Source organism: Artemia franciscana, chromosome 1 (assembly GCF_032884065.1).
Source record: "Artemia franciscana chromosome 1, ASM3288406v1, whole genome shotgun sequence".
NCBI lineage: Eukaryota > Metazoa > Arthropoda > Branchiopoda > Anostraca > Artemiidae > Artemia > Artemia franciscana.
The window spans coordinates 63,130,758-63,158,523 of NC_088863.1; the positions used below are offsets into that span (position 1 = coordinate 63,130,758).

The following is a 27,766-nucleotide window of genomic DNA, read 5'->3' on the forward strand; positions in this document are numbered from 1 at the left end:
TTCAAAATACAAGTTTATCATCAAAATGACATAAACAAGAATACATGATTTTATTCCGACAGTCTAACGATTTCTGCCTGGATATTTTCTCTTGCTTTAGCTTCAAAGCGTTCTCTAAACTCTCTTGTAGAAAAAACGTTAGGAATAGTAAGTAGCTCTGTCAAGACCTGTAATAACAAAGACAAACTATTAGATTATTTATTTTACCTTCTTCATCTCGGTACCTTCTCTCTCTGTTTTCTTTATCTCTTTCTCTCTTTCTTTCCTTTATACACTTTCTCTCTGCCTTTGCTTTTCTATTGTACTGATATTTTAGTCATTTATGAGACTTTCCTAGATGAAAATTCTGCAAATAAAATTGAACTAAAAGAAAATCAATTTTTTTATAGAAATAAAACCCAGCAAAGACATGGTGGTTTAGCTGTTTCAATTAAGAATAATTCTCCTTCGCGAATGAAAATGTTATTTTAAAGTTTAATTTTGAAATGAATTTTGAATGTTGTGTTGTTGGATGTTTTTTTGCCTAACAATGAGAAACTTTTAATTCTAGTGATGTACTGTCCTCCCTCTCCTAGTAAGGTAAATTCCATAAGTACAACGAAAAATATGATAGTTTACTTTTCAAGTCTGCGTGTTCTATTCATGATCCTTAATATAAAAAATTATATAATACTACAAATCATTTCATTTTGGTTGAACAGTACATTGAATAACTCTGGAATTCGTGGAAGAGCATTGGATTTAATAAAGTCATATCTATGAAATCGCGGATTCCAAATAGAAGTCCAATGCTATCTGTCTCAGCCTAACTCCCTGGATGATATTGGAGTGCTTCAGGGCTCTATACTTAGACTGTTACTATTTTTGATATATATAAATGATCTCCCTAATTGTCTCTCCTATAAGTATAGACTAGCAGTTATGTTGGCAGATGATACAGTGGTATCTTTTGAAGCTAAATCTTCATTATTCATTATTGATCAAGAATATGGCATCTGAAATAATTTAACTTATCCAGTGGTTTTCTTGTAATCATTTAGTCCTAAATTTGTCTAGAACAGAATTTATGGTTAAGGGAGATATCGGCAAGGAGTTGCTAAGACTGGGATTGATTAATTAGTTTAGGAGTAGAATTAGAAGTGATAAGACATATAGATATTTGGGGATTATTCTTGATGAGCTTTTATCTTTCTGCTGACATTCTGACCAACTCCGTATAAAATTAGCCCAATATTTAGGTTTTTTAAATCGATTAAAATATGCTTTTCTTTTTTCAATGATTACAATTCTTTATCACTCTTTAATAGAATCATACCTTAGATGTTGTCCCATTATTTACCTAAATGCATTTCCTGATCATTTTAAACCCCTCTAAACATTGTAAAATAAACTTCCTAAGAATCCTTGGTATTTTCTTTCATTATCCTGCACGACTTCAAAGTCTTTCTGAAAAAAAAACTTTATTATTATTTCTTCATATATTAAACCTTAGTCAACTTAATTATTTGCAATTATCGCTGTGGCATTTTCGTATTCATTCTCTGGCAAGTTATTTGTATGACTTACATATTATTGTTACCCCCTTTTCCTCACTCACTTCTTCGTCGGCTCGTTTTGAGCATATAGAATCCCCTAAACTTTGAAAAAGATAAATTTTCAGTAAAATACTAAATCCCTTCTGTAGGAAATTAAATAAAAAAAAACTAATTTTTTTAGCTGAAAGTAAGGAGCGACATTAAAACTTAAAACGAACAGAAATTACTCCGTATATGAAATGGGTTGTCCCCTCCGCAATCCCTCGCTCTTTACGCTAAAACTTTTAATTGTTTAAAAAGTAGAATTGTGGCAAAGAGTCAAACTTTAGGGTAAAGAGCCAGGGATTGCGAAGGGGACAACCCATTTCATATACTGAGTAATTTCTGTTCGTTTTAAGTTTTAATGTCGCTCCTTACTTTCAGCTAAAAAAATTAGTTTTTTTTATTTAATTTCTGAACGTTTTTCAATTAATGCATGTTTGGTTTTGGCTCTCCGCACATAAATTATTAAAATTAAATTTGTATATTAATTCTTTTTTTGGCTAAATGGCTTTCTCTTAGTTCTGTTCAGATGATTGTGAGAAATAAGAGGTGGAGAAGGAGGCCTAGTTGCCCTCCAATTTTTCGGTTACTTAAAAAGACAACTGGAACTTTTAATTTTTAACGAACGTTTTTATTAGTAAAAAATATACGTAACTTAAGAATTAACTTACGTAACAAACTTTCATAATCTTATAGTTTTACTAGCTGTTGGGGTGGCGCTTCGCGCCACCCCAACACCTAGTTGGTGGGGCGCTTCGCGCCCCCCCAAGCCCCCCCGCGCGCGTAAGTCGTTACGCGCCATTGTAGTTGTGTCCCTGTGTCCCACCTGTGAATAGAGATAGATATAAATATATGTTTTTAACTACGTAAAACATGCGAATATACAACATTCTTTGCTGTCCCATTGTCAGTGCATATAAATAGATTGTCAGGTTTACTGACTCTTGAACATGCAACATATAATTATCCATGGGAAAAACAATCCGTATTCAGATCTATACCTCATTATTCTAATGTTGTGTCCCTGTGTTCCGGTCGTCATTTATATTCCCTGTGTGCCGGTCGTCATTTGTGTCCCGGTGTCCCAGTTTGTAATTTCTCTTTGAGTGTCCCGGTTGTCAATTATATTCCCTGTGTCCCGGTGTCCCGGTCGTCATTTATGTCCGGGTGTCCCGGTCTGTAATTTCTATTCGAACAATCCCTGTGTCCCGGTCGTCATTTATATATCCCGTCTGTGTCCCCGGCGTCTCCGTTGTAGTTGTATCCCTGTGTCCCGGTCGTCATTTATATTCCCTGTGTCCCGGTCGGGATTTGTGTCCGGGTGTCCCAGTCTGTAATTTCTCTTTGAGGTTCCCGGTCGTCATTTATATTCCCTCTGTCTCGGTCGTCATTTGTGTCCCGGTCTGTAATTTCTCTTTGAGTGTTTTTTCTTTTTAGTTTTTTTTTAGTTTTTTATCTTTTTTCTTTTTTCAGTTTTCTTTTTCTTCTTTATTTTTCAGCGTCACTATGAAGTACATATCGCCGAACCTTTGTTCTTTTAACTTAAATCTGATAGGCATGGATGACCTTATCCAAGTCAAAATCCCAAACCCAATCATCATCGCTATCATTTTCAATTTTGATATGTGTTGACTCTCGCTGTCCAGGTGGATTTTCATCTAACTGCGCGGTTTTGCGTTCTTTAGCCCCAAGCCTGTTTTCTTGCTGTTCTTGTGATTCCTCGGCACGCTTTCTTTTCTTACTTTCTCTGTCAGTCGCAAAACTGTTTTCTTGCTGTTCTTGTGATTCCTCAGCACGCTATAGTTTTTTTGCTTATACTCTTTGAGCAGCTTCCTCGGCTGTTGCCATTGTAGGTTCTTCAGTCATTTTACAATTAAACATTTCTCCGTGAACGCATGTCTTAAATACCTTGAATGACGTCACCGTCATAGCAAAAATGACGACAACTAATTTCATGACGTCAGCCGACACAGAAACATGACGTCACCTGATCCACAGATCCACAGACAGACAATTTATTTTTATATATATAGATTATGTATACAAGGGGGTTTGTACCCTCGTTAATACCTCGCTCTTTACACTAAATCGTAAGTTTTGTCCTAATTCTTTAAGAATGACCCCTGAATCAGAAAGGTCGTAGAAAAATAAGTTGAAAATACTAAAAATACTTCAGCATAAAGAGCGAGGTATTTATCTCTTCCCAAATACCTTGCTCTTTATGCTAAAGTATTTTTAGAACCCCTCATATGCGTAATAATCTCTGTTCGTTTTAAGTTTCGATGCTATTCCTTCCTTTCATTTGAAAAAACGTTTTCATGTTTATTTTTCATTGTTTTCTTATAGTAATGCTAGAAAATCCTGCACCCTTTTCATTGAATTTTTCTTTCCCCATGAAAGATTCCTCCAAGGAAAGATCTTCCAACATAGCCCCCTCCCCTAAGCCGCACCCCCAAAAAAATAAAATCCCCCTGAAAAGTCTGTACACTTCCCAATAACCATTACTATATGTAAACACTGGTTAAAGTTTGTAACTTGCAGCCCCTCCCCCAGGGATTTTGGGGGTGTAAGTTATCCCCAAAGACATAGTTTTTATGGTTTTCGACTATGATGAACAAAATGGCTATCTCAAAATTTTGATTCGTTGACTTTGGGAAAAAAATGAGCGTGGGAGGGGGCCTAGATGCCCTCCAATTTTTGGTCACTTAAAAAGGGCACTAGAACTTTTTATTTCCGTTAGAATAAGCCCTCTTGCGACATTCTAGGATCACTTGTTCGATACGATGACCCCTGGGAAAAAGAAAAAAAAAAGAAAAAAAACAAACAAATAAACACGCACCCGTGATTTGTCTTCTGGCAAAAAATACAAAATTCCACATTTTTGTAGATAGGAGCTTGAACCTTCTACAGTATGGTTCTCTGATACGCTGAATCTGATGGTGTCATTTTCGTTAAGATTCTACCACTTTTAGGGGGTGTTTCCCCCTATTTTCTCAAATAAGGCAAATTTTCTCAGGCTCGTAACTTTTGATGGGTAAGACTAAAATAGATGAAACTTATATATTTAAAATCAGCATTAAAATGAGATTCTTTTGATGTAGCTATTGATATCAAAATTCAATTGTTTAGAGTTTTGGTTACTATTAAGCCAGGTCGCTCCTTACTACAGTTTGTTACCACGAACTGTTTGATTGGCTCAAATTAAATACTAAACATAAAAGTCTTAATAGCCGATCACTTTTAAAGACTAAATTAGTAGAATATATTTTTAACCTTTGATGACGAGGTAATTCTATTTGATATTGTTCTCTTTTTTATTTTTAAATTTGGAATTTGCCATACTGGTGTAGCCTCCTTATTCTACATTTTTAGATCACGGTTTATATTTAATCAATATTTATTTTTGGAGCATTTGAATTTAATGTAATAATTGATAGCCTTCTCTTTAAGCTTAGTTCCATGTTGGCTTTATTTAATTATTTTTGTTTGTTTGTATTTGTATGAAAAATGTACACAGTGTTAAAAAATAAGTAAAATTACCAGCCTCAGTGAGTAAATTGAAGTTGCGCAGAAATCATAGCATGACATATTTAGTCACAATCAATCAGAATGATACCATGTCTTCATTCATTTCGAAATCAGCATTCTAACTAATCCTCAGTCAAGAGTTTATTTTCAAAATGCGTTCTATCGCTGTAACGCTTGTTACGGCGTATAAGGAATTAGATGCCAGAGAAATTACATGTTTTTATTCCACCAATCTAAAGCGGTACCAATCAATTTATAATTATTTAAACATACAATAAAAGTAAGACATCGTGGTTTATTCGGCGGCAGCTCACATAATATCTTGGTTAGGTTTGGGCACTGTCAGAAAACGATCAGAAATCAAATAGATAAGATATTCACTTATAAAGTGAAGAAAAAATTAAAGCTTTAACTAATAGAACCTACTCCTTATACAAAGGGCTCTCAACTTCAGCCCCCTCTCTTTACGCTAAAGTTTTACAGTGCTTTAAAAATGCTTCCTATTCCTAAGTAACTGTCCTTGTATTTGAACAGCCATTATTAATGATTAATAAATTCAAAATTAGCTTAAAGAAGGAGGATTTGAGGAGGGAACAGACCTCCTTTGTATGGGATAGTTTCTGTTTACTTTAATTTTTAACGTTGCTCCTTATATTATAGTTTAAAAATTATTTTTTTTTTTATTTAAATAGCATTCATTCAGGGCAATGACATGGCTTCAAAATTACTTGTATAATATTTAAAGTAAGAATTAAAAACAAGATTTGAAAAAAATTGTAGTAGTGACTTATGAGTAAAGAGTGACTCGGCTTAATACTGACCAAAACGCTAAAATACAAAATTTGAATGAGCAAAACAATAGATACAACACAACAAATTGAATTTGAACGATGATTCCAAAAATATAAAGTTCATTAAGTTCAATGTTACTTACCCATTAAAAGTCAAGAGACTGAGAAAAATTGACCTACTTTCGAAATTACATCATACCATCGGATTCATCATATTAGGGAGCCTTACTTAATTGGTTTCAAGCTCCTATATATAAAAATGTTGAATTTTGCTCTTTTTGCCAGAAAAAAGATTACGCATTCGTCTTTTGTGTTTGTTTCCCCCAGGGATTATCAAATCCAACCAGTGATCCTAGAAGATCAAATAGGTTGAAAAAGTTTGGAGTGCAGCCAGTCCCCTTCTGACGTCTATTTTTTATCTCCAAAGACGTCTGATCAAAATTTATACTAATCAGTTGATTCAGAATAGTCGAAAGGTCCAATAACCACGGATTTGGGGATAAAATGGACTCACCAACCATAGTCCCTGGGGAAATGGTTGTAAGCTGCGCAATTTATACATTGCTCACGCATTGCATCTGTTATTGGGAAATTTAGCCTCCAGTATTTTTTTTGCCGTATTTTATGTGAGAGACTTTTCCACGGGTGGGACCTTCTGTGGAGAGAAGCGTTTCTGAAAGATATTTTCCAGGGGAAGTCTTACGCAAGGGAGTGATTGGTGTTTTGATTTCCTCGTATGATTTGAAAAACAGTCAGAGATTAAAAAAAAAGAATTAAATGATCAACTTTAAATGATCATGAATTTTTCCGTACATGAGGGATTTGTCTCTTCCTGGACCATCGTCCTTTACACTAAAGTTTAATTCTTTTCAAAATTCTGTAAGAAAGACTGCTCAAACACAAGGCCCAGTGAATTGGAATAGGCAGCAATTTTAAATAAATTTAAGACTTTTGTGTAAAGAGCAACGTTTGAAGAATGGTCATATACGGAATAATTTATTTTTTATTTCTATAATTATATAATTATATTTATTTCTATTTGTTGCAAGTTGATATTTAATATAAACAAAAAATAAGTTTTTTTTTTGTGTTTTGGTACATTAGTAAAGCATTAGATTATATGCATTAAAAGCAACAATGTTGATTTCGCTAAAAAAAAGTTTGGCTTAACCAGAAACTTTTGCAAAGAAAATTTCCGTATAACATGCGATTTTGAAATTTTTGAAGGGCTACAGCCAAACCATTTCGTCGAAGAAAAATAAATCCAGCAATAATTGTATTGGCAAAGCTTACAAAAGCCTCACAAAATATTTCTCGTTGTTATTATTAAAATAAACATAGTTCTTGCCAATTTTCTTTTGTTTTTAGTTTAGCTTACTGGATAATTTTATTGGCTTTTATTTAGGTTTTTGATCTTTATGTTTCTTAAAAAAAAAAATTCCTAAAAAGTTATTTTTCTTTGTCATTCTTTAGTCATTTCCTAAGAAGATCTTAGAAGTTAGTCCCAGTGATCTTAGAAGTTACGCCCTTTGGATCCCAAAACACAGATAGGGGGTTTTCTATTTTACTTACTAACTCCTCAAGACTTTACTACGCGCACCTGGGTCATACACAATGATGACGATGATGATGATGATGAAAAATTTATTTTGTAGGACAAAAAAAAGAGTATCTTATATGGAGTATAAAATAATAAGAAAAGAAAAAAAGAATACAAATAAGAAAGCAAGAAAAAACAGCAAATCCAAATTTGCCTAAATACATAAACCACTAAATCCACATTAACTAAATATACACAACGCATGAGGCATCAAAAACTAAATTACGCCATAGCAAGGTATAAACTATGATTAGCATCCAAACCCGCCACAAACCGATTACGCCGATCTTTCACCCGCTGAACTGGTTCAGTGAGACTGTATTTTTTCACAACATGAGCATTTCTAATCCAAAGTGTTAGTTTCAGTAAAAAATTGGCATACCTCAAATAAATTGACCAGATATATTTCACATAAGTCGCTGTAAATATTAGCCAAAAAGGGAAAAGTGCAAGAAGGTGGGGGTTTACAAAAATTGAATAGAGGTGGGCTAGGACCTGTTGATTATATGTTGATTTGCACGATACAAGTACTCCATACGGCTTACGAATTTGATTTATAAAATGGCTAATAAGCCATTTCGAGTAAACTTCATGGTTTTACCAATAGGCAGTCCAAAATACATGAGAGACATCGAGGACTTCGCGTTATGATTGCAAATGTTAAATGTATCAGCACTATGAGGTCTATACGCACCGCAGAATGCCAAGACTTCAATTTTTTTGCATTAAAAACAGACCGGTAGTAGCATGCTCCACACTTCAAACTCCGCAACAATTTTCTATCATAGGAACTGCTCTACTGAGATTTAGAACGTCGTCAGCATAATTGAGCAGTGACAAGTCCAATCCACGAAAAATGAAGCTAGTCATAACACGTTTCGGTGACTCTGTGACACTGTTATTATGCAAAGATGGTGATGTAATTGTTCTTTGGCGGATGCCTTTCTTAACCGGGATCAAAACAACCGAAACATCAATAGATGCCAACTTAATTTTCACATTTAATTTCTTATACATGTTTCTAAAAACCGCAGTAATCGGTTTGTTTAACCCTCTACTACTTGCAGAAAATAACAAATAAGAATGGATACCCGAGTCAAAGGCACGCAGCATATCGTGCCCAGCAAGACGCACAATATCTCCTGGCTCAAGACAACCTATTAATAAATTAGCTAGAATAGTATGAACATGCTCCCTACTAATGCCATGCTTAAATCCAAACTGTGTGTCAGGCGACAAACATACAGCATTTATCTCATCAATTACCAATGACTCCATTAATTTACACAATATAGGAGACACAGTAATAGGGCGGTAAGACTCGCACTGCACAGGGTCTTTACTCTTTTTTAGAACTGGCGTTAAAACTCCAACACAAAAAAAATCTGGGGCAAGTCCAGTATTAAATATAATCTGATACGAAATCTGGAGATGACTCATTAAAATCTCAGTAGCATAAACAAAATGCATTCTCCAAAGCTTACTTAATCCGCGAGAAAACTTTTTCTCGCGGATTTTTCTAGCGAAGCATCGACATATCTACAACATACCCAAAACACTGAGAGGATAATGAATCATCAAGTGACTGTTCATACTTGGCTTCTAAATTTGGGTCTGGTGAAGTGAACTGGGCACTAAAATGCTTAACCCAAGACTCTTCATCTGGCCTAAGTTGTATTCTGACCATCACTCGCACACCACTTACGCTTAATGATCTTGTTGGCTTCATTTAGAAAGCCTTTAAACGACTGGCTCCAGTCATCTACAATATTTAGCCTGTGTTTTTGTAGACACTTAGCGAACAGCCTTTTAGTTAGGAGGCTGTTCGCCTCCTAACTTCATTCACTTTTCCACACTTGGGACGATCGCATTCAACACAAATTTTATGCCAATATTCTGAACGTTGGAATGATTCTTTAAGGAAACTATTATCCAACCAATTGAGAATCTGCTTTTTGGGAGTTGGGATACATGAATTTTCCTGTAATAGCTGTAAGGGTTCCTTTATCTTATTCAAGATATCATCAAGCACAGTGTGGTATATCATTTGGTTGACTTTTCTCGAGTCGGATTTCGTGTACCATTTTCTTTGTGGTCGAGGAGCAAGATCTATCTCGACGGAGTTAAGTAGCGGAAAATGATCAGAAGCACTAGCACTGGTATCCACATAGGAAGGCCCAGTGAGCACATTAGCTCTCGAATGGATTACGAAAACTGGAATAAGTGCATTTATCATGAGCTAGTGAAGCAGCAGACCATAAATCGTCCAACAGATTGTTTATTTTAACTTTTAACAGGAGTATAACAGTACATCCACTATACATTTGAACTTGTCTCTCCCGCAGTCAATAGAGCTTACAACCATGTCAATGAAATTCCAACAAGAGTTACTTGGACATTTCTAAAATTGCGTTAGAAGCAGCAATGTTTCTATTTAAAATTAGACTACTTTTTCTATGGAAAAGGAACCATTTAGAGTCTATGATCGTGAAAGATTTGAAATTCATATCTGCATATTCAGGCACATTCCTTTGAGTCGGTTACAACGTCACAACGAATCCTATCACACAAACTCTTGCCCATCTTTCCGAAGGCTGCACTTGAAATGAGATTAAAGATTTCTTTTTGAACCTTCGTTGTTGCCTCAGAGCGTTAAGTGACAAAATTTTTCGATAAGCGTCTTCATGTATGACTTTTGATCAAGGTGGATGGCTCTATGAATTTTTTTTACCTTGAAACCGTATGCCAACATTCACCACAAAAGAACTTGATGTACAACAATATTCTGTTTCGGGTGAAGGTCGGTAATAAGCTTCGGTTTTGAAGGTGTCCAGTGCATTACCTCATCGTCACCCAAGGAAATATTAAAGGGACTCAATGAGTCCCTAAAAACTGTTCTGTTTATACACCGAAAATCCAAATCCTTTACCGAGTCTTGGAGGTCCATTGGTATTTTACCATCAATTTCAAAAGGCCATCCTTGTGGTCCCTTCTCCTCAACAGTAAAAATTTAAGAGAAACTTGGATTACAAGGATTGTCCAGCCATTTATAATTACCACATGGCTAAGAATGGTGAGACATTGCCGACGGATAAAGAGTGTTCACATCAAGAAAACTGCATTCGACTTTTCAACGGTGTGTTGTCCAGTAGGATCGAATTCCAGGATACGATAACTCGGAAAACGTACCCTCCCACATGATTCTCTACAAATAAGTGCTGATTCACGACGGTGATCAGATCTATTTCTTCTTTATTCTTTTTAATAATTAGATCCATAATCAGTTGAAGAGTTGACTTAGTTTTTTTGAAACATAGGAATCAACTATGTCAACCGAATCTGCATGAATACTTTCACTTGTAAGAGTACTGAAAGGGTCTCCAAACTCAGCTCTAGGGACATAAATGTTGCACAAGGCAGAATCTCATATATAAAACCCTGGTAAGATAGGGGTTGGTCAGCGCTACTTTGTCCTGCTTTCCCCGCATCACTATCACTATGAGCGGTGGAAACTGTATCTTCTAGCATACTCACGACTTTACTAGGAGATAGTTGCTCTAACAGATAGTCTAAAAATTCCACGTCGGGGCCGAGATCCCTCACAAATGCATCTAAATCAGGGTAAGGAGAAGGTACACTAACAGGACTCCCCCTACAGTAAAACTCAATTGTTTTTACTAACCGTGGGACAGAACATAGATTGTCACGAAATTACATCGATGGTGACCATATGTTCTCAGTATAGGCCCCTTGAGATGATGGTAATGTTGGTTTGAGAGCCTTAAAAGAAAATAAGAACTTATTAGTTCATCGAGACACTTGACTTAATTCTGAAAAAATGAATTTATATTAGGCTAAAAAGGAATATATTATTAATCGGAAAATTTCTTGAGAGGGCAAAGTGAGCCTTGGATATAGAAACCCCCAATAAAAGGTTTAAGACAAAAATATTATTCCAAAAATGGAGCCAATGTGGCCGTCTGGATATGGAAACCATACACTACCAGTTAGAAAATGTAAAGACCAGAAATTACCCTATATATGAGATTAGAGGGCTCCCCTCTCTCCTTCGGGTACTACAAACCCTACCATTGAAAATATGTGTCTTAAGAAATAGAAAATTTTTTCAGAATAAAAAGACATTCTTGTAAAATTGAAGAAGATATTTCACAATGTCAGGCTACTGATAAGCCCTCAAATAATTTTTATCGTACGCATATCCCAAAAATCACAACAAAATTAAAAAATATTTGCCAAAAAAATTTTACGTAGTTTTTACTAATAATTTTAAAATAATTAATTTCTTAAATTCCGATAAAGATAAGACCCCAGTTACTCACCAAAAAGGGGTCTATCAAGTTCTTTGTGATTGTGGAAATTACTATGTTGTCAGGATCCATCAGAATCTAGAAAAATGGTTACAACAGCACAAAAATACATAGACAAGGCATTAATTTGAAATTGTTCCAACAACTCCTTTGATTCTGCTTTAGGTTGACATTATTTAATAATCCCTCCCACACGATACGTATTGAAAAATCTTCACTCATCTGTAATGATTTGGGGATAAAACAGGTGGTTTGGGAATCAATCGAATTTAGTCTCAAAATAAATAATTATATTTCTTTGAACAAAATACTTTTTTTTTCAGTCCTGGTTGAACTTCGTTGAAGTAAGGATGCTAGGCCAGTTTTTTAAAAAGTTAAAAAAAACACTATTAGTTTTAATTCTCACATTTTAACGTAAGTTTATTTATATATATAGATATATTTTCTCTCTCGCTCTCGTATTGTGCTGAAGACGTCCCTTGGACATAGGGCCGAAATATTCACATAATTGATTTTCACAGTCTTGAAAAGATTTTCCCAATTGTTTCTAATTTGTATATGTTTTTCATTATGGTGGAAAAATCTATTGGGAAATGTCCTCAAATCCCTCTCTTCATACAATGTTCCGTTTCAACTGTAAAACGCAACTAATTATTAAGAGTGCGTTAATTCTATTGTGGTGAAAATCCATTTTCTTTGAAAGGTTGCCCCACCCTCGCAACAGCAGGATCAAACTAAAGAACTGTCTTTAGTGGTCTGCAACTCTTTGCCAGTCTTGAACCTTCAATGTTCTAATAGTTTGACAAAATTTATCTCGCATAAAAAATTTTGTTTTAACCGAAAGAGCAAGATAAAATTCTATTTTTGCAGGCTAGGGATTCCTCAAAGCCCTTCAAAAATACCGAGAGGGTTCTGGTATTTTCCCATTATTAAGCTAAAGAGAATCCTATATCTTAGTATGGGTAACACCATCAGTGTTATAATAGACTGATAATTTATCTCCATTAAAAAATTAGGTTTTACCGTTAAATTATGATTAAAATTCCATTTCTTTGGAGGCTAGGGGCTCCTCAAAGCCATTAGAACTAATGAATAAAACCCACAACACCCGAGCTATTACTATTTTTTAATCTGAGAATTGCTTTTTGCTAGAATTTGCAATTTTAGCTTTTTCTTTGACGGGAAAAAACAGCATCGAACTACTATCGCAGCCTACTAGCCTATGTGTAAACGTTTTACTGCTTATAGATACGATTTTCAAAAAAAGAGTGTCACTGACTACTTACGCCAGGTCTGGTAACGCTACCTTACATGCTAGGACCATCTCCTAAAGTGCCCGCATCACGGCCTTGTAGAGCGGAAGTGGCCGCATTCTCCCCACCTTGTCGGGGGACCGCAGAAGGGCCCGTATCCTAGCTTCGTAGGGCGGTGTTGTTTGTATCACCATCGCACGCCATTGTTCTTTTTGGAGGAGGAGGGTATTACTCATATTTTTCCTTAAATAGCAATAAATTTTATTTTTTTGTGAAACAAAAGGGTTCAAAATTTTCTTATTTTTATCATTTAAGAAAGTTATAATTTTCTTGAATCGTTAATTTTGTATGCACTATTTAAGTTTAGAATCATTCTTGGAATGGATAAACAAGAAGATTATAAAAGAAAATTCAAAGAAAAGCAAAGCAAAAGGGTTCAATACCTGTTTAGAAAATTTGCCATCATTCCACTACCAGAGAATCTTAGTGAGGCACAAAAGTGCCCACATTCCAGGCCAACAATTCAAAATACAGTTCTTAATGGGCTAATTGATTGAGGATGCAGAGTTTCGCTTGGACCCCTTATTCGCTCGGCTCCCTACCGTACACTTATTCACACCTATTTTGTTAAAAGGTGGGAATAAGCCTGTTAGGTGCTTCAAAATACCTTCCTAGGATATTCATTAGTCTGTCTTTTAGACATCCGTCTTTGGAAGTCCAATTTCCCGAATCTAACCCCTTTTCAAGAGAGAAAAAAGTAGGTGAATTTAGAATTTTAGCTATTTTTTGCTGATCTAGGCTACATTGTCTATAAGAGGTAAGGTTTTGTGAGAATTACTCATATTAAATAGGATATCCTAGAGACAAAGCTTCACAATCAAAAAACCTTTAGACCTAGGGTATCGTCTGGCCTTATTAGAGGGATTGGGCTCTCACACATTAATTCATTATTATAGTCAAAATGTCCGTTTTAACCTTTTTTTCGTATACTTTAGCATAAAATATTATCCCCACCCTCATTTAACGCATAAATAAGTTTCATTTATGTAACCATTTAACCTGAAAAACAATTTTTGAAGATAGACAATTCACCTTAGAATACATGTGTTGTAAATACGACTCTTTTTTCGTCATTTATCTAGCATGAAATAGCTTATTTTGACCGCTTAAAATGGAAGTAGTCATATCTGAATGCAAAAGAGGATATCACTTTAAAATATCAAAGACTTACTGTAAGTATAGCTCATCCAATTGATCAGAAAAATCATCTTCATTTGTAAATCGTTCGTAATACGAGAGTGTTCAAATTTACAAGACAAGAGTGAAGATCCCTTATGTGAGTGAGCGACGCCGTTTGTTTACTAGAAACATACAATTTCTCTTGACGGGGATATAATGAAAGGCTACGCAAATGTCTAACGGTCGCTAATCGTATCCCTGTTAGAATACGGAAAACCCTTTGTACTAGTTGGGTGGGTGAAAAGTGTATATTTTGCATGAAAGAAATATATAAATTTATCAGTGAATAGCTGTACACTAGCAGTTGGAACATGGTTTTACTTGTTAATTCCAAATAATGAATTACTCTAGCTTATATTTGATTTAATCTTGCCTTGTTGGCGGGGGAGGTGTATCCATAATGCACATAGAGGCTTACGTGTATACAAGTAGACATTCAGCCTTTTTTTAAATTCCTTTGCGTATCTCTGTTCATTTTGATAAGTAGAATGATAAAGCTTTCCCACTAACAGCAAGTTTTATAGTTCCCAAGTGAACAATAGAAAGTTACCAAGTCCCACTAGAAGAATAAGAGGCTATTGTATAACGAGGATATTTTATTTTTCGGAAAAATCAACACGGATCATGTAACACTTCACCCCTTGTTTCTGGAAATAATGGGAAATTTCTTTGTTTACCAAAACCGAAGAGAACAAAGGCCCCGTTTGAGTAGCAGCAAAATACTGGGTTTTGATGAATTTGGACTATGTCCCTCCTTGTTAGGACCCTGAGGCTTTTAAACAGCTAGAAAATTATGATGTAACATCTATGTTTGCAACTTGATTTGGTGGGACCCTGAAGGTTTTTTCTGGGCCCTCGTGGGTTTTTAAACGTAATAACTAAAGAAATCTTGAAGAAAACATTTGTATAATAAACACAACGATTTCGTATTACGTAATAATAAAAACAAAATATTTGCATAAGCAAACAACATTACGTAACAAACAAGTGTACTATACCATTACACAACCAACAAGCGCATTAAAGTATTACGTGAAAGCCAGGTGCACGTGATAAAGTCTTGAGAGGTTAGTCGCTTAAATATTACACCCTTTCTCTGTGTCAAGTAATCAAACAGCGGTCACTGCCCATGCACAAGCGTTCAAATTTGTACGTGGATGACCATTCACATAGAGTAGTACATCAGTTACGTATGTTAAAGTTATTTTTTTTTTTTGGGGGGGGGGGGTAATAAGAAAATTGATTTGAATAAGTGCTTAGAAATTGAAAAAATTTAGGGATTGGGGTCAGTTTTACAATCAAGTATCTCTACATAATTTTACTGAAGCGGTTACCTATTTTTCAAAGACATCTGATCCAGGAGGCAAACAGGAAAGACTAATAGCGCTCCAACATGTATACCCGGGGTTGGAAGGTAGATATTCATTAAGTCTTTTCTTGGGAGAAGAATATCTTGAAAAAGGATACGGAATATAACTGCAACAGAAATTTTGGACTGACAATAAGATTTTGAGTTCAAAAGCTCTAAATAGTTGTATACATCTAATTACCTACCCGTTTCCTAAGTTTTCCATACTGTTCATCTGAAAAAGAAGCATATTCTTCTCTTATAATCTGAGTGTATTTGAAGTATTCTTCACTTTTCGATCCCAAAATGGCAATGTCGATATCCAAAAAATAATGTTCATCTAAGTCACCAAAAGCATTGCAATGAAGAAATATACCGGCGCTATTTGCTATTGCTGTTATTAAAAGCTTTTCTACGTTATCCAAAATCTGTTGGTTCTGTTCAGACAGCAAGCCCTAAGGATTAAAAAATTAGATAAAATTAGAATGGAAAGAGAATATTATGATATTCAACTCTTTGGTTCTCCATTTTCTAAATTTTATATTCTAGGGATTACTGTTTAGAATATCTAAAGGTCTTTTTATTCTATAATTTCTATATTTTTTCAAAAGACAAATTTGAATTCAAACTAATAATATTTTTTTTATTAAAAATTCTTAATATAAATGTATAACTGCTTGCAGTCATCAAGTTAAAAACAACAGTCATTTTGAATTGTGGCTCCATATGTACTAAACTAATTATGTTAACGGTTTGGAATCAGTAGTATGGTTTTAAAATCCTTAGGAGATCACCAAAGACATGCGATAGTGTTTTAGTCAGCTCACTTATCGTGTAGCCGAATCCAGCGTGTTTAACATGACACCCCTTTGGGTTACTATGGGGCAAGAAAGACCAGGACTAAATAGGGATCAAAGGCTAGTTAGATTCTTGTTGAGTTGATTTTGTCAAAGAATATCGTTGCATGAGATAAATTTCATGAGCTACTTTTCATCTCTTTCGCCTCTTGACAAGCCTTTAAATAGTAAAATTACAGTATATCTATAGGTTGGTTGCTATCATGACACTGAAGAAACTATATGAAAATAGATATCTGTTTTCTGCTCTAAGATGTCCAAAACCGGCCCTTAGGAAAACTATACTCCAACATGGTATTGACAAGGAATTCATTAATCTCATAACTGAACTTTGTTTAAATTTAACCAAAGCCAATTTTCAATTGTGAGGAGTAGCTAAGTACCATCAGAGCGACTTTGTTCCATTTTACGTGATATAGTTTTCAAAAAAAAGAAATAAGTTTTAACGGAAAACGCTTTCTCCAAGTAGCTGGTAGCTTCTTTTACACTTTTGCTTCTAACAATTCCAGGACTCGTAAACAGTTTCCCTTAGAAAAATGGTTAAGCCCTAGGAATTGACGCCAATGGAATTCGCACTTTCACCGCTAGAACACTTTGAGGGCAATCTCAGTAAATTCATTAATGATAAAAATATAGATAAAAATAGTTTTGTTTCAAGATGCTCTTCAACGAGTTGACAAACATAGACCCTATCACGTGAGAATTGTCAATATAAGTGTCATTGATAAAAAGTAAACGTCAATTTAAAATTCTGGAACAACAACAACATAATCAAAGAAGTAAAATTCAATATTATCAATTGCTGGAGACCTAGTACCACATTCATACCGTAAACAAAGCAAAAGAGTCCTGACGTATCTTATGGAAAGTGTAAATACTCAAATTGATATTAAAGGAAACGAATTATAAGTTAGGGGAAGCGATACAATCTACTTGATTTCATGTGTGATATGGTTGCAAATCGTAAAGGACCTTCATCATTTGACAATCATCTATAAAAGATTTTAATTACACTAAACACTCTGATAAGTCTTAATACAAATAATCAAATTCTAAAAAAAGTAAAGGAACATAGAAAAAATTAAAAGGAGAAGAAGATGTTAAATCAATTTTGGAAAATATTAGCACACCTACTGCGAATACTAGTAGTAGTAGTGGAAATGATGATTTGATGACACCAGCGGTGGTGGTGAGGCAAAATTGTAAACTTATTAATGCCAACTCATCACCTTCACCACCACCCTCTAGCACGCAAAAGGGTAGCGGCCATTACACTACGTGTTTGCGTTGAAAAGGGTTGAAGTTTTGAAAGGCATCTTTGAAAATATTCGTGAAGTGGTAAGTCAAAGTTCATCCACTACACTTTCTAAGGTCACTGGACATGAAAATGCTATAGCGAGAGAGTATCTACAAAATGAACCAAGTTCCGCTATATGTTGAAGTTTTAAAGTTCGTGGTAGTCAATATCAAAAACTAATGCCTTATTCCCACTGCATATAATGCAATCATATCTTTCAACTCTATCTTTCAACTGTAGATGCAGTTCAAAGGTTTCACAATAATCCCTTAAAAATATGTTATACTTGTAATCAGTGTCTTTAGTCTTTATGCATATGCTATTCCATTGCAGACAAAGAGAGGTGTTGAAGTTGCTAAAGCTAGAAAGTACTCTTGATCAAGATTGTTATAAAAAAATTCAGACGGATCTAAGTGGTGAGAGAGAGAGAATCTATTTAAAAACACAAAAAATACAAAGAAAGAAAAATTGTCAAAAAGCCTTATGGCTTGTGCGGCCATTCTCGAAACTGTAAAAAAAAATTATGTGAATTTGTTAATGTACTTGTAGATTAAATTTTTTTATGAAATATAATATAATACTTTATTATAGTCGGATTCCTCTAATGGATGCATTGGCTAAACAATTGATGATAACTATTCGACTTTTGATTCTAAGATATGGTAAATTGAAAAATACTGCTTTTTTAGATTTAGATAAAATAATGCAAATTTATAATGAATATCCACAACGATATCTCTTTAACTTTAGCCCTCAGGAAGCTCTTCGAGGAGATCATGATACACTTGACACTTTTTTTAAACAATATTCAAGTGAAAAGGTTGTGAAGGAAATATTCAATGCTGATAATGTTTTCAAATTAATAGAACTACATATATTTTTAAATAGGGGAATGACTTAGGATTAAATGAACTTTCTGAAGTGTCAAAAATCATACATCCAAAACCAATAACGTATCGTCCACACGAACCAAAGATGAAGAGATTCTTGGTGTTTTTTATGACTGTGATCTTCAAAAAGTTAAAAATAATAGTGAAATCTATCAAATCAAAAATAAAGTAAATATTCTTACATTCAAGGACAAGACACAGTTGACTCTTTTTTAGCTAGGATATAACTATGATTTTTATTCTCGGGTAGCCTTTAAAGACATAAACAATGCCCAGTGATTTCTATGTGACATTCATGAAAATAATCTCTGATCTACTCTACAATGATTTGAATAAAAAAAGGGATTTTCAGACAAAACTCGTTCCCACCATCAAATTCAATGGCGAGCATAAACTTACTCTTGTCGATTGTATTCTCAAAAACACTAATTTAATCTTAAAAAAAGATCGTACATATGACATAAAAGTTAGACCACATGATTGGCCACTCGTTCGAAAACATTGGATAGAATCAATAAATTCGGGTCAAATTATAAATCCTTTCTCAAATTATCATAAAAAGGATTTGGTAGTATGAATGATTTGTGACGTGATATCAACAGAATAATCTCCACTCGTAAAAATGTTTTCTCTCAATTCAACTATTCAATTGAACAGGGCAAGATCTACATTAGTTCACCCATAAAAAGCGCAAAGGTTATTCTCAATGACAATATATGAGATATTCTTGGTTTTAAGCAGAATATAATCAATTCTTTGAAGTGCTGGAATCACTAGTGGCATAGATCGTTTCATTTTCACCGATTTCCCCCTGGTTTCTCCTCGGACAGTTGTAGATTTTATACACTTGATTCGTTGAAACATTAAGGATTGGTTACTAGCAGTGTTCCCCTCCTACGTGTTTTTGAACGAAAAGCCAGTCAAGATTATATTAATCATTGCAAATTAAAGCGTCTTTATTGTATCCCTGTAAGCACTTCCTATTTGGAACTCTGTCTGAAAGCATTAAGATCTGAATTAATTAATCCTTTATCAATAACAATAGGTTTGACCGTGATTTCGTGTAATTTTCAACCCGTTCAATAGCAAGAAGTCTAATAGAAAAATTGTATCCCTTTGTTCTGATATTTATCGCAATATTGCTATTTTTGGTCCAAGACAAATAGCTCGTGGAAAGGACTATTATAAAGGTCGCTCATCATCAGATATGGTTTTTGAAGCTGGTTTGCAAAGCTGTTCTGCTCTGCACTACCCTTGACTAAAAAATATATTTTACCGGTTGACGTGGATATTACGTCCTCTACATGACACGTTTGGGGTTCCGGTAGGAATTTAAGAAAAGAGGTTTGGAAAATCTCAGGACTGGGGCACAATCCCTTGGCGAGTTATTAAAATCCCGACAAAGTGGAAAAGGCTTAAGAAGGTTGAAAAACACTGCATCACTAATCAGTCTCTTCTCAAGCCGGAGTAGAAACTCTGTCAACATCATTCTTGTCAAAGAAAAAGAAGAAGAAACCAAGGAAGATAATAACTAGATCAAAAAAGGATTTCTTTTCCTAGACTGAAATGGCATATCTACCACACGAGAATTCCCATCAATTACTTCATCTTTCAATCTATTAAATGCTGAAAATGTTGATGCAAGTGGAAAACAAGGTTTCTCTACGCAATTCTACCCAAAACAACCGCTCTTTGAAAACAATCGTTCTCAAATTTATTCCAATAAAGATTATTTCATGGATATGTCTTCCACCATAGTAATCTATAAGATAAATTCCACCATAGTAAATTTATAAGATGTAAATCTTATAGATTTACCTGTGGTAGTCGAGAAATCTGACAATGAAATGCAAAGACTTACTGATGGATAATCCTATGAAAATTGTGTAGTGCATAATTTATTTCGATAAATCGGTGTCTACATAAAGGAACTAGAAAGGAGCACTAGAAACCGTCTCTCAAATTATACAAGCTATATACAGTTCATGTTACTGACACCAAAGTCATATAAGGAATTGAGGGGTTCAGACGATGGATTTGAATATAGGACAGACACTGACACATTATATTCCCTTACAGAGGCTACAACTAGTGATTTACCTTTAGTTGGGATAATAAATCACGAAATATTTAATATACTCCAAAGGCTACCACCGAATATTAAGGTGGACATAAAATGAATTCTTGCTCGATCCAATTACATTTTACAAAAGGAACTTACTACATCACGTGAAGTATCAGTTTCCCTCATTTCGGCAATACTTCATGTACGAAGGCAACAGGTTATGGGTTCTGTTGCTTTGGCAGAGGAAATGCTGAGAGCTAGTGGAAATAATATTAAACTACTTGTTACTCATACAAAGACTAATCAGCAACGTATTGCCATGGGCTTATGCATCTTCACCGTCTCTTTATTTATCAATGGTGAAATTATTTCAGAACTGGCATTGGAATCAAAAGTTATTAATTATTAAATTCATTATTAATCGTTACTATCATTAAATCAAAAGTACTAATGCTATAGGATCGTGGAAAAGTTATCCACATAAATTTGAAATTGAATCCTGCTCTACAATGTATCCTTTGATAAATCCTATAGGACACTGTATAAGTTGACATTACAATCCCTAGATTGAAATTCACAACTATTTAAAAAAAAAACATTATTAGTATGAACAGAAAGTATGAACAACTCCCTGTATGAACAGGGAGTTGCGTTTATGGTGCAACTTTGCCAAGTCTTTAGCCGAGAGCATTTCATTAATCTTATTAAATCAATTTGAAACTTACTGGGAAATCTCTCCCGTTGGTAGTGTTCTACCAGACCATAGAGCATGAACACAAATCAAATCATCAGCGTATTTAATGTGGATCCGTGCCTGTCAAAATAAAAATTATATTGTACACCATTCTATACCGATATTGTATACCAATTTAAAGTTTTAACAATACCCTTATCATTGTTAATAACAGTCTATTGACCATAAATACAGGACATTTGGCTGTGCATATTTCAAACAGAAAGAATTTAAATTTTTTGGTCCTCTTGGCCTACCATACTCACTCTACGCTCCAAACTACTTTATTGAAAGCAGTGGAAAAACTAGAACTCAGAACTAGAAGAGAGTAAGATTTAATAACTAAAAGTTGGGGTTACCATGTACTATAAAATTTATTTTCCAATGTCGTGGCTATATTTACAATGATTTTCTAAACATTTACATAGACAATCCTCACCTGAATGACTTCCTGGTGAAAAATATACTGTCATAAATATAAAATATTGATTTCAATCCCATACGAATAAAATGTTCTAGAAATGTTTGTAAATTTAGATTTCTTCTTTTAACTATAGATAGCTGTCGAGAACATCTAATGCTGGCATACGATCTGAACTCACAGCATATTGGTCCTGATGTGTAAGTCAGGGTTACATTTCTTACAATATAATATAGCTTCAGTCCTTTTATATCTCTGTGAGATATCAATAATACTATTTTCATTCTAATTTTAAATTTCATATATTTCAATTTGCTTATTTCTATCAATATCAAATAAAGTGTTTTCAAATGGAGATTCACTTTCTGTAACAGCCAAATAAAAACCAGTAGGCTTGTAATCATAGTAGCCATTGTCTTCACAACGATGAGGTAGAAACTAAATTCTCTTATTATCCCAGCAATTGAAGTATAGGTGATTCTTCCATCTAAAACAATTTAAAGCCACAACGGTACCAGTCTCTTAGAAATAAACTAAAATCTCGTTTGGGGTTCTTTCCAGTCTTACCAGGGTAGGTTTTGTCCCACTGATCACATTCACCATAGTAACAATTGGAGCATAGGAATACTCTATTATGAGAGTTACAAATCTCTTCAAGACATGAATTACATCTTTAATTGGTACTACATACACTCTAAGCAATTTAAATGGGTTGCTTAATATACACTTTTCACTATACTCGTCAGCAATTTTACAATTGTCACATAGTGAACAGCTACCCGGTGTATACATGCATAGGGGACATATATAGAACATCATATCAGTGTTGATTCGCTCACAGCCAAAATAAAACTGACTTATGATCGATAAAGAGAGTGTTTTTTTCTAGTTCTAGAAAAAGAGGAGTAATCGAGTAACATCATTAAGCCTATTTGGACAGGACCTTCTAAATTGTTTATTTACTTATTGTTTTCATGAAAAAATCATTTGGTTGGTCTTAATCATCATTTAATTTATAAGGCAGTGTTCAATAGCGATTCCATAATATCAATTTGTTTTGTTTCAATAAATATGTCAGCAAATTGAGTAAATGCGTTTGGACAATGACGTAAAAGTTTCATCCAATAGTCCAAAGACGGAAAATAATGTCTCATTATATCATTAAGCATTATTTGATAAATTTCTTTCTTTGAAGAGATAACTCTAGAAAATCATCATTTTGAATCAATTATTTTTCCGAAATCACACATCTGACTACAGACTAACTAAGATTCTTTTTGTTTCAAGAATATACCTCGAGAAACCGTAACTTACTAAAAATATCTAACAAGAAAAACATTTTTGTTTTACAATATATCACTCATTTTTCACTTACTGATTCAGCTTTTTTTCTTCATTGTATTTCACTATTGCATTTAAAGCAGCTTGATGTCTATGTATATGCACTATAACAAGTTTTGCTGAAAAACAAAATAACTATTCCTCAAAATTTGAATTTGCTCAATGATATCACATGTCTTGCTTACATACCGTTCCATTCAAGGCTTAGTCAAGGTTCTCTTTAAATTTCTACTGCTATGTTTGGTACCTATGTTTTTATGTTTGCTATGTTTGTATTTATATCATTTGTGCTGTCAACTATCAACTTCTAATAGAGTAAAAAAAACACTCATTTTGCTATATATATATATATATATATATATATATATATATATATATATATATATATATCAGGCTCGTACGCAGGAATTTTTTCAGGGGGGGGGGGCAAAACCTTCGAAACAGTAGATATAAAGTAGTACTTTTTTTTATTTAGTAATGCTAAAAGCAAGTATATCGGAAAATGCAGATTAACATTAATCTGTAGTATTGTAGCGGATGGGAGGAAGAAAACTGAAGCCTCAAAAGTACGTTTGAGACTCAGGTTGTGTTCATAGCAATTTAGAACCAGTGATTAATCTATTATATCCCACTGAAAGGGAAATTTTACGGTTAGCAGTGCAATATGGGTGCTTCTATTGCAAAAACGTAAATTTGAATGAAAAATGATAGTATCCAAAATTGATACATTAAAAGCTCTTGTTTATCCTGAAAAGGGGGGGATAAACGCCCTAATATCAAAGGTAATTGTATTTTGCTGTGGAACGCAAACTCTCTTTACAAAAAAGAAAAATAACAGCACAATTGCTAATTACTTCAAATAGGGTAAAAAGTTAGACAGAAAATGGATTAATAATTGGGCAATGACTTGACCAGATAATTGCATGCAGTAAAATCCCCCCAAAAAGGCTTCACACATGTATCTACATTCCTAGTAAATGTCCTACTTTTGCCAAAAATCCCAAGAAACCATGGAGAAATTAAACATTTCACAAAATTTCGGAGGGGGGTGGTGGGCCCGAAAGCCCTCCCTCTGCGTACGTGCTATATATATATATATATATATATATATATATATATATATATATATATATATATATATATACTAGCTGTTGGGGTGGCGCTTCGCGCCACCCCAACACCTAGTTGGTGGGGGCGCTTCGCGCCCCCCCCAAGCCCCCCCGCGCGCGTAAGTCGTTACGCGCCATAATAGTTACGCGCCATTGTAGTTGTGTCCCTATGTCCCACCTGTGAATATAGATATATATATATATATATGGTTTTAACTACGTAAAACTTGCGAATATACAACATTCTTTGCTGTCCCATTGTCTTTGCATATAAATAGATTGTCAGGTTATCCCCCTGTTTCCCCCGGTGTCCCCGTTGTAGTTGTGTCCCTGTGTCCCGGTCGTTATTTATATTCCCTGTGTCCCGGTCGTCATTTGTATCCCGGTGTACCGGTCTGTATATACATTCGTTTTTTAGTTTTGTTTTTCTCCTTTATTTTTTTCCTTTTTTTTTCTTTTTTAGTTTATTTAGATTTTTAGATTTTTTAGTTTTTTTATTAGTTTTTAGTTTTTTTTTCTTTTTAGTTTTTGTAGTTTTTACCTTCTTTTTAGTTTTGTTCATTTTTTTTTTTACTTGTGTCCTGGTCGTCATTTATACTCCCTGTGTCCCGGTGCTTTGTTGATTGCTAATCGAACATTCCTTTTGTCCTGGTCGCTTTCTCTTTGAGTGTCGTCATTTATTTTTTTCTTTTTTAGTTCTTTTAGTTTTTACCTTTTTTAGTTTTTTTTTAGTTTTTAGTTTTTTTAGTTTTTTACCTTTTTTTAGTTTTTTTAGTTTTTTAGCTTTTTTATTTTTTTTATTAGTTTTTAGTTTTTTTGTAGTTTTTGCCTTTTTTTTTAGTTTTTTGTCCTGGTCGCTTTCTCTTTGAGTGTCGTCATTTATTAGTTTTTTCCTTTTTTTTTTTAGTTTTTTATTGGTTTTTACCTTTATTTTAGCTTATTTTTCAGTTTTTTCCTTTTTTTTAGTTTTTTTTTATTTTTTATTTTTTTTAGTTTTTTACCTTTTTTTAGTTTTTTTAGTTTTTTTAGTTTTTTAGCTTTTTTACTTTTTTTATTAGTTTTTAGTTTTTTTTTGTAGTTTTTGCCTTTTTTTAGTTTTTTCAGTTTTTTTTTTAGTTTTTTATTGGTTTTTACCTTTATAGTTTTTTTAGTTTTTTAGCTTTTTTATTTTTTTTATTAGTTTTTAGTTTTTTTTGTAGTTTTTGCCTTTTTTTAGTTTTTTCAGTTTTGACGTCACCTAATCCAGTTTTTTCAGGTGACGTCACCTGACACATCCATCCACACATCCATCCACACATCCACAGACAGACAACTTATTTTTATATATATAGATATATCTAAAGCGATCGAATCTATTCCTCAGCACGAAGATTTTTCTTTTTTTTGTCAGATGACATCAAATCCTCATGATTTCATGTCGGAGCGTGAATATCTGGAACCATACAGATAGTAAAGGAATGAAAGAAGCAATTTGCAAAACAAACAGCTTACACCTATTAGAGCATAGGGCGTCAGTAGGAAGACGAGGGAAGGAAGCAGTAGTCCCCTTCCCTAATTGGGAGGGCGAGTACATTGTAAATGAACAAAATAAGAACACAAAAAATATTTCTAATTAAATATTGGTAAACAGCTGGTACCACTTACCCCCGAGTGAAATGCACTGTTGGAGCTCATTGTCAGAGCCTGTTTTTGTTCAACCAAGATTTTACCAGCTTTTGGTTGAAAAAAGACAAAGCCACTTTGTTTTGTGTAATAGTTATAGTTTGCACTTACATTTGTCTCTAGGTTGTCTTGTAGAAACTCTGCAAAATATTCTAAGGTCTTTTCTTCGTTCAAGCCATGAAGTTTTGGCTCATAATGCAGGCTGTGAAAATAAAGGTAAACTTATTTTAACAGAAATTCCAGACGACTAGCAGAAGACTGTTCTGACTTCTAAAATAAAAAGTATGATACATTTTCAACAAAACCATGGATTCAGCCAAAAAAATTCTTTCTCTTTTCTTTGAATACCTGATAAAACTGACAGTCAAAGCGTTCTTTGCCCTTTCGAATAAGTGCTACTTTGTGTTTCAGAGCAAGATTAGCAAAAGATTTACATACACAATAAAAACGTAGGGAGGGACCCCAAATTGTCAACTGTGAAAAAAGACAAAATTTTCTGTAAAGTCTTAAGAACTATGGAATGATTTTAAAAATTTGGAAGCTTCAGTCCTAGTTTTATACTTGGATAAGGTACAATGGTTAACTACAATATTTTACGAATATTGGAACAACTTGAATATATACTACCGGTGGGTTCCTAGGACTCCATTTCGTTGAGGGTATGATGTTGTTTTTTAGTTGAGCTTATGATTTAAATTCATTATATAAATATAAATGTGCATATATACTGAAACACTGAACATAAAGTTAAATTATAATTCCCCATTCTCTTAATAATTGAATTTGTTCGAATTTCTTCCTATTAAGTTCTTGAAAGATTTAAATCCTGAAAAATCCAAAGGTTGGGTCAAATATTTAGTGGAACACACGCGAAGAATAGACAGTTTTCTAGTATTTTACAGCTTCTGTAATTTGCCCTGTTCCAATTACAATATTAAAATTACATTTCAAACACATAATCCACATCACTTATGGTTGATACTGGTATCTTCCTCACAGCTCTTGCATGTTTTGTCAAATATTTTATCTTAATCTGTTTTCATTTTCGCTTTCAGACATGGAAACTAGCTTGATACAGGAAAAGACTTGCCATAACACCTATTAAACAATCTAATAACTGTTTAACATTGGTGGACGTGCATGCCCTAATTTGCTTTATCTGTGTGTACTTGCCTATGCTAGAATTGTTAAGGCAAAAGTGAGGGATTTGGCATAATTAATGTGCACATGATTAATGAGCATGATTAATTAGTGTCCACAAATGACTCAGAAAAATTAAAAGTACAAGCGAGTACGCATCCAAAAATTCTCCCTCTAATTTACCTACTTTACCTTCTAAAGATACAAAAAATAACTCACTACTGGAGAAGAAGCGCTATGACTACTGACTTCTTGCAAGTTAGTTTATCACTATATTCTTCTACAAAATTCAGTTTCTGTCTAAAAAACTCTTGATCAAAATATTTTCCTGAAGATGAGGCTGAGCTAATGGAGGTACTAATTCGCTGCCACCATTTACTCCGCTTTTCCTCTGTTGGAATATAACACGAAGCTGTGTTCCAAACAGCTTGAATGTCTTCCATGACTGCTTCTAAGATTTGTCGCTATAATATATCGCCATAATTAATATATATATATATATATATATATATATATATATATATATATATATATATATATATATATATATATATATATATATATATATATATATATATATATATATA

General features: G+C 33.9%; 1 protein-coding gene across 3 annotated transcripts; it reads right to left on the reverse strand.

Moving 5' to 3' along the window:
• Positions 1–27,637, reverse strand: LOC136032628 (uncharacterized). Of its 3 annotated transcripts, XM_065712910.1 has the most exons (5): positions 27,399–27,637; positions 26,151–26,241; positions 15,871–16,119; positions 11,179–11,276; positions 1–167 (listed from the first exon to the last, which is right to left on the reverse strand). In XM_065712910.1, exons 1-4 carry the CDS (start codon positions 27,620–27,622, stop codon positions 11,208–11,210), a joined length of 633 nt encoding a protein of 210 aa, XP_065568982.1. In that variant the 5' UTR covers positions 27,623–27,637; the 3' UTR covers positions 1–167; positions 11,179–11,207. The 3 variants fall into 3 exon arrangements, with proteins under 3 accessions (XP_065568982.1, XP_065568976.1, XP_065568988.1); XM_065712904.1 differs by lacking the exon at positions 11,179–11,276; XM_065712916.1 differs by lacking the exons at positions 1–167; positions 11,179–11,276 and adding an exon at positions 14,307–14,438.
• Between the last annotated feature and the right edge of the window lie 129 nt (positions 27,638–27,766).

What these genes read in the sequence shown, in the direction of transcription:
- LOC136032628 (XM_065712904.1), bottom strand. Translation starts at nt 27,622, where the DNA reads ATGGAAGACATTCAAGCTGTTTGGAACACAGCTTCGTGTTATATTCCA. An exon ending in AAGACAACCTAGAGACAAAT is followed by an intron (nt 16,120 to 26,150) that starts GTAAGTGCAAAC and finishes TTTAATCCTTAG; the next exon opens with GGCTTGCTGTCTGAACAGAA. An exon ending in ATGGAAAACTTAGGAAACGG is followed by an intron (nt 168 to 15,870) that starts GTAGGTAATTAG and finishes TTGTTATTACAG; the next exon opens with GTCTTGACAGAGCTACTTAC.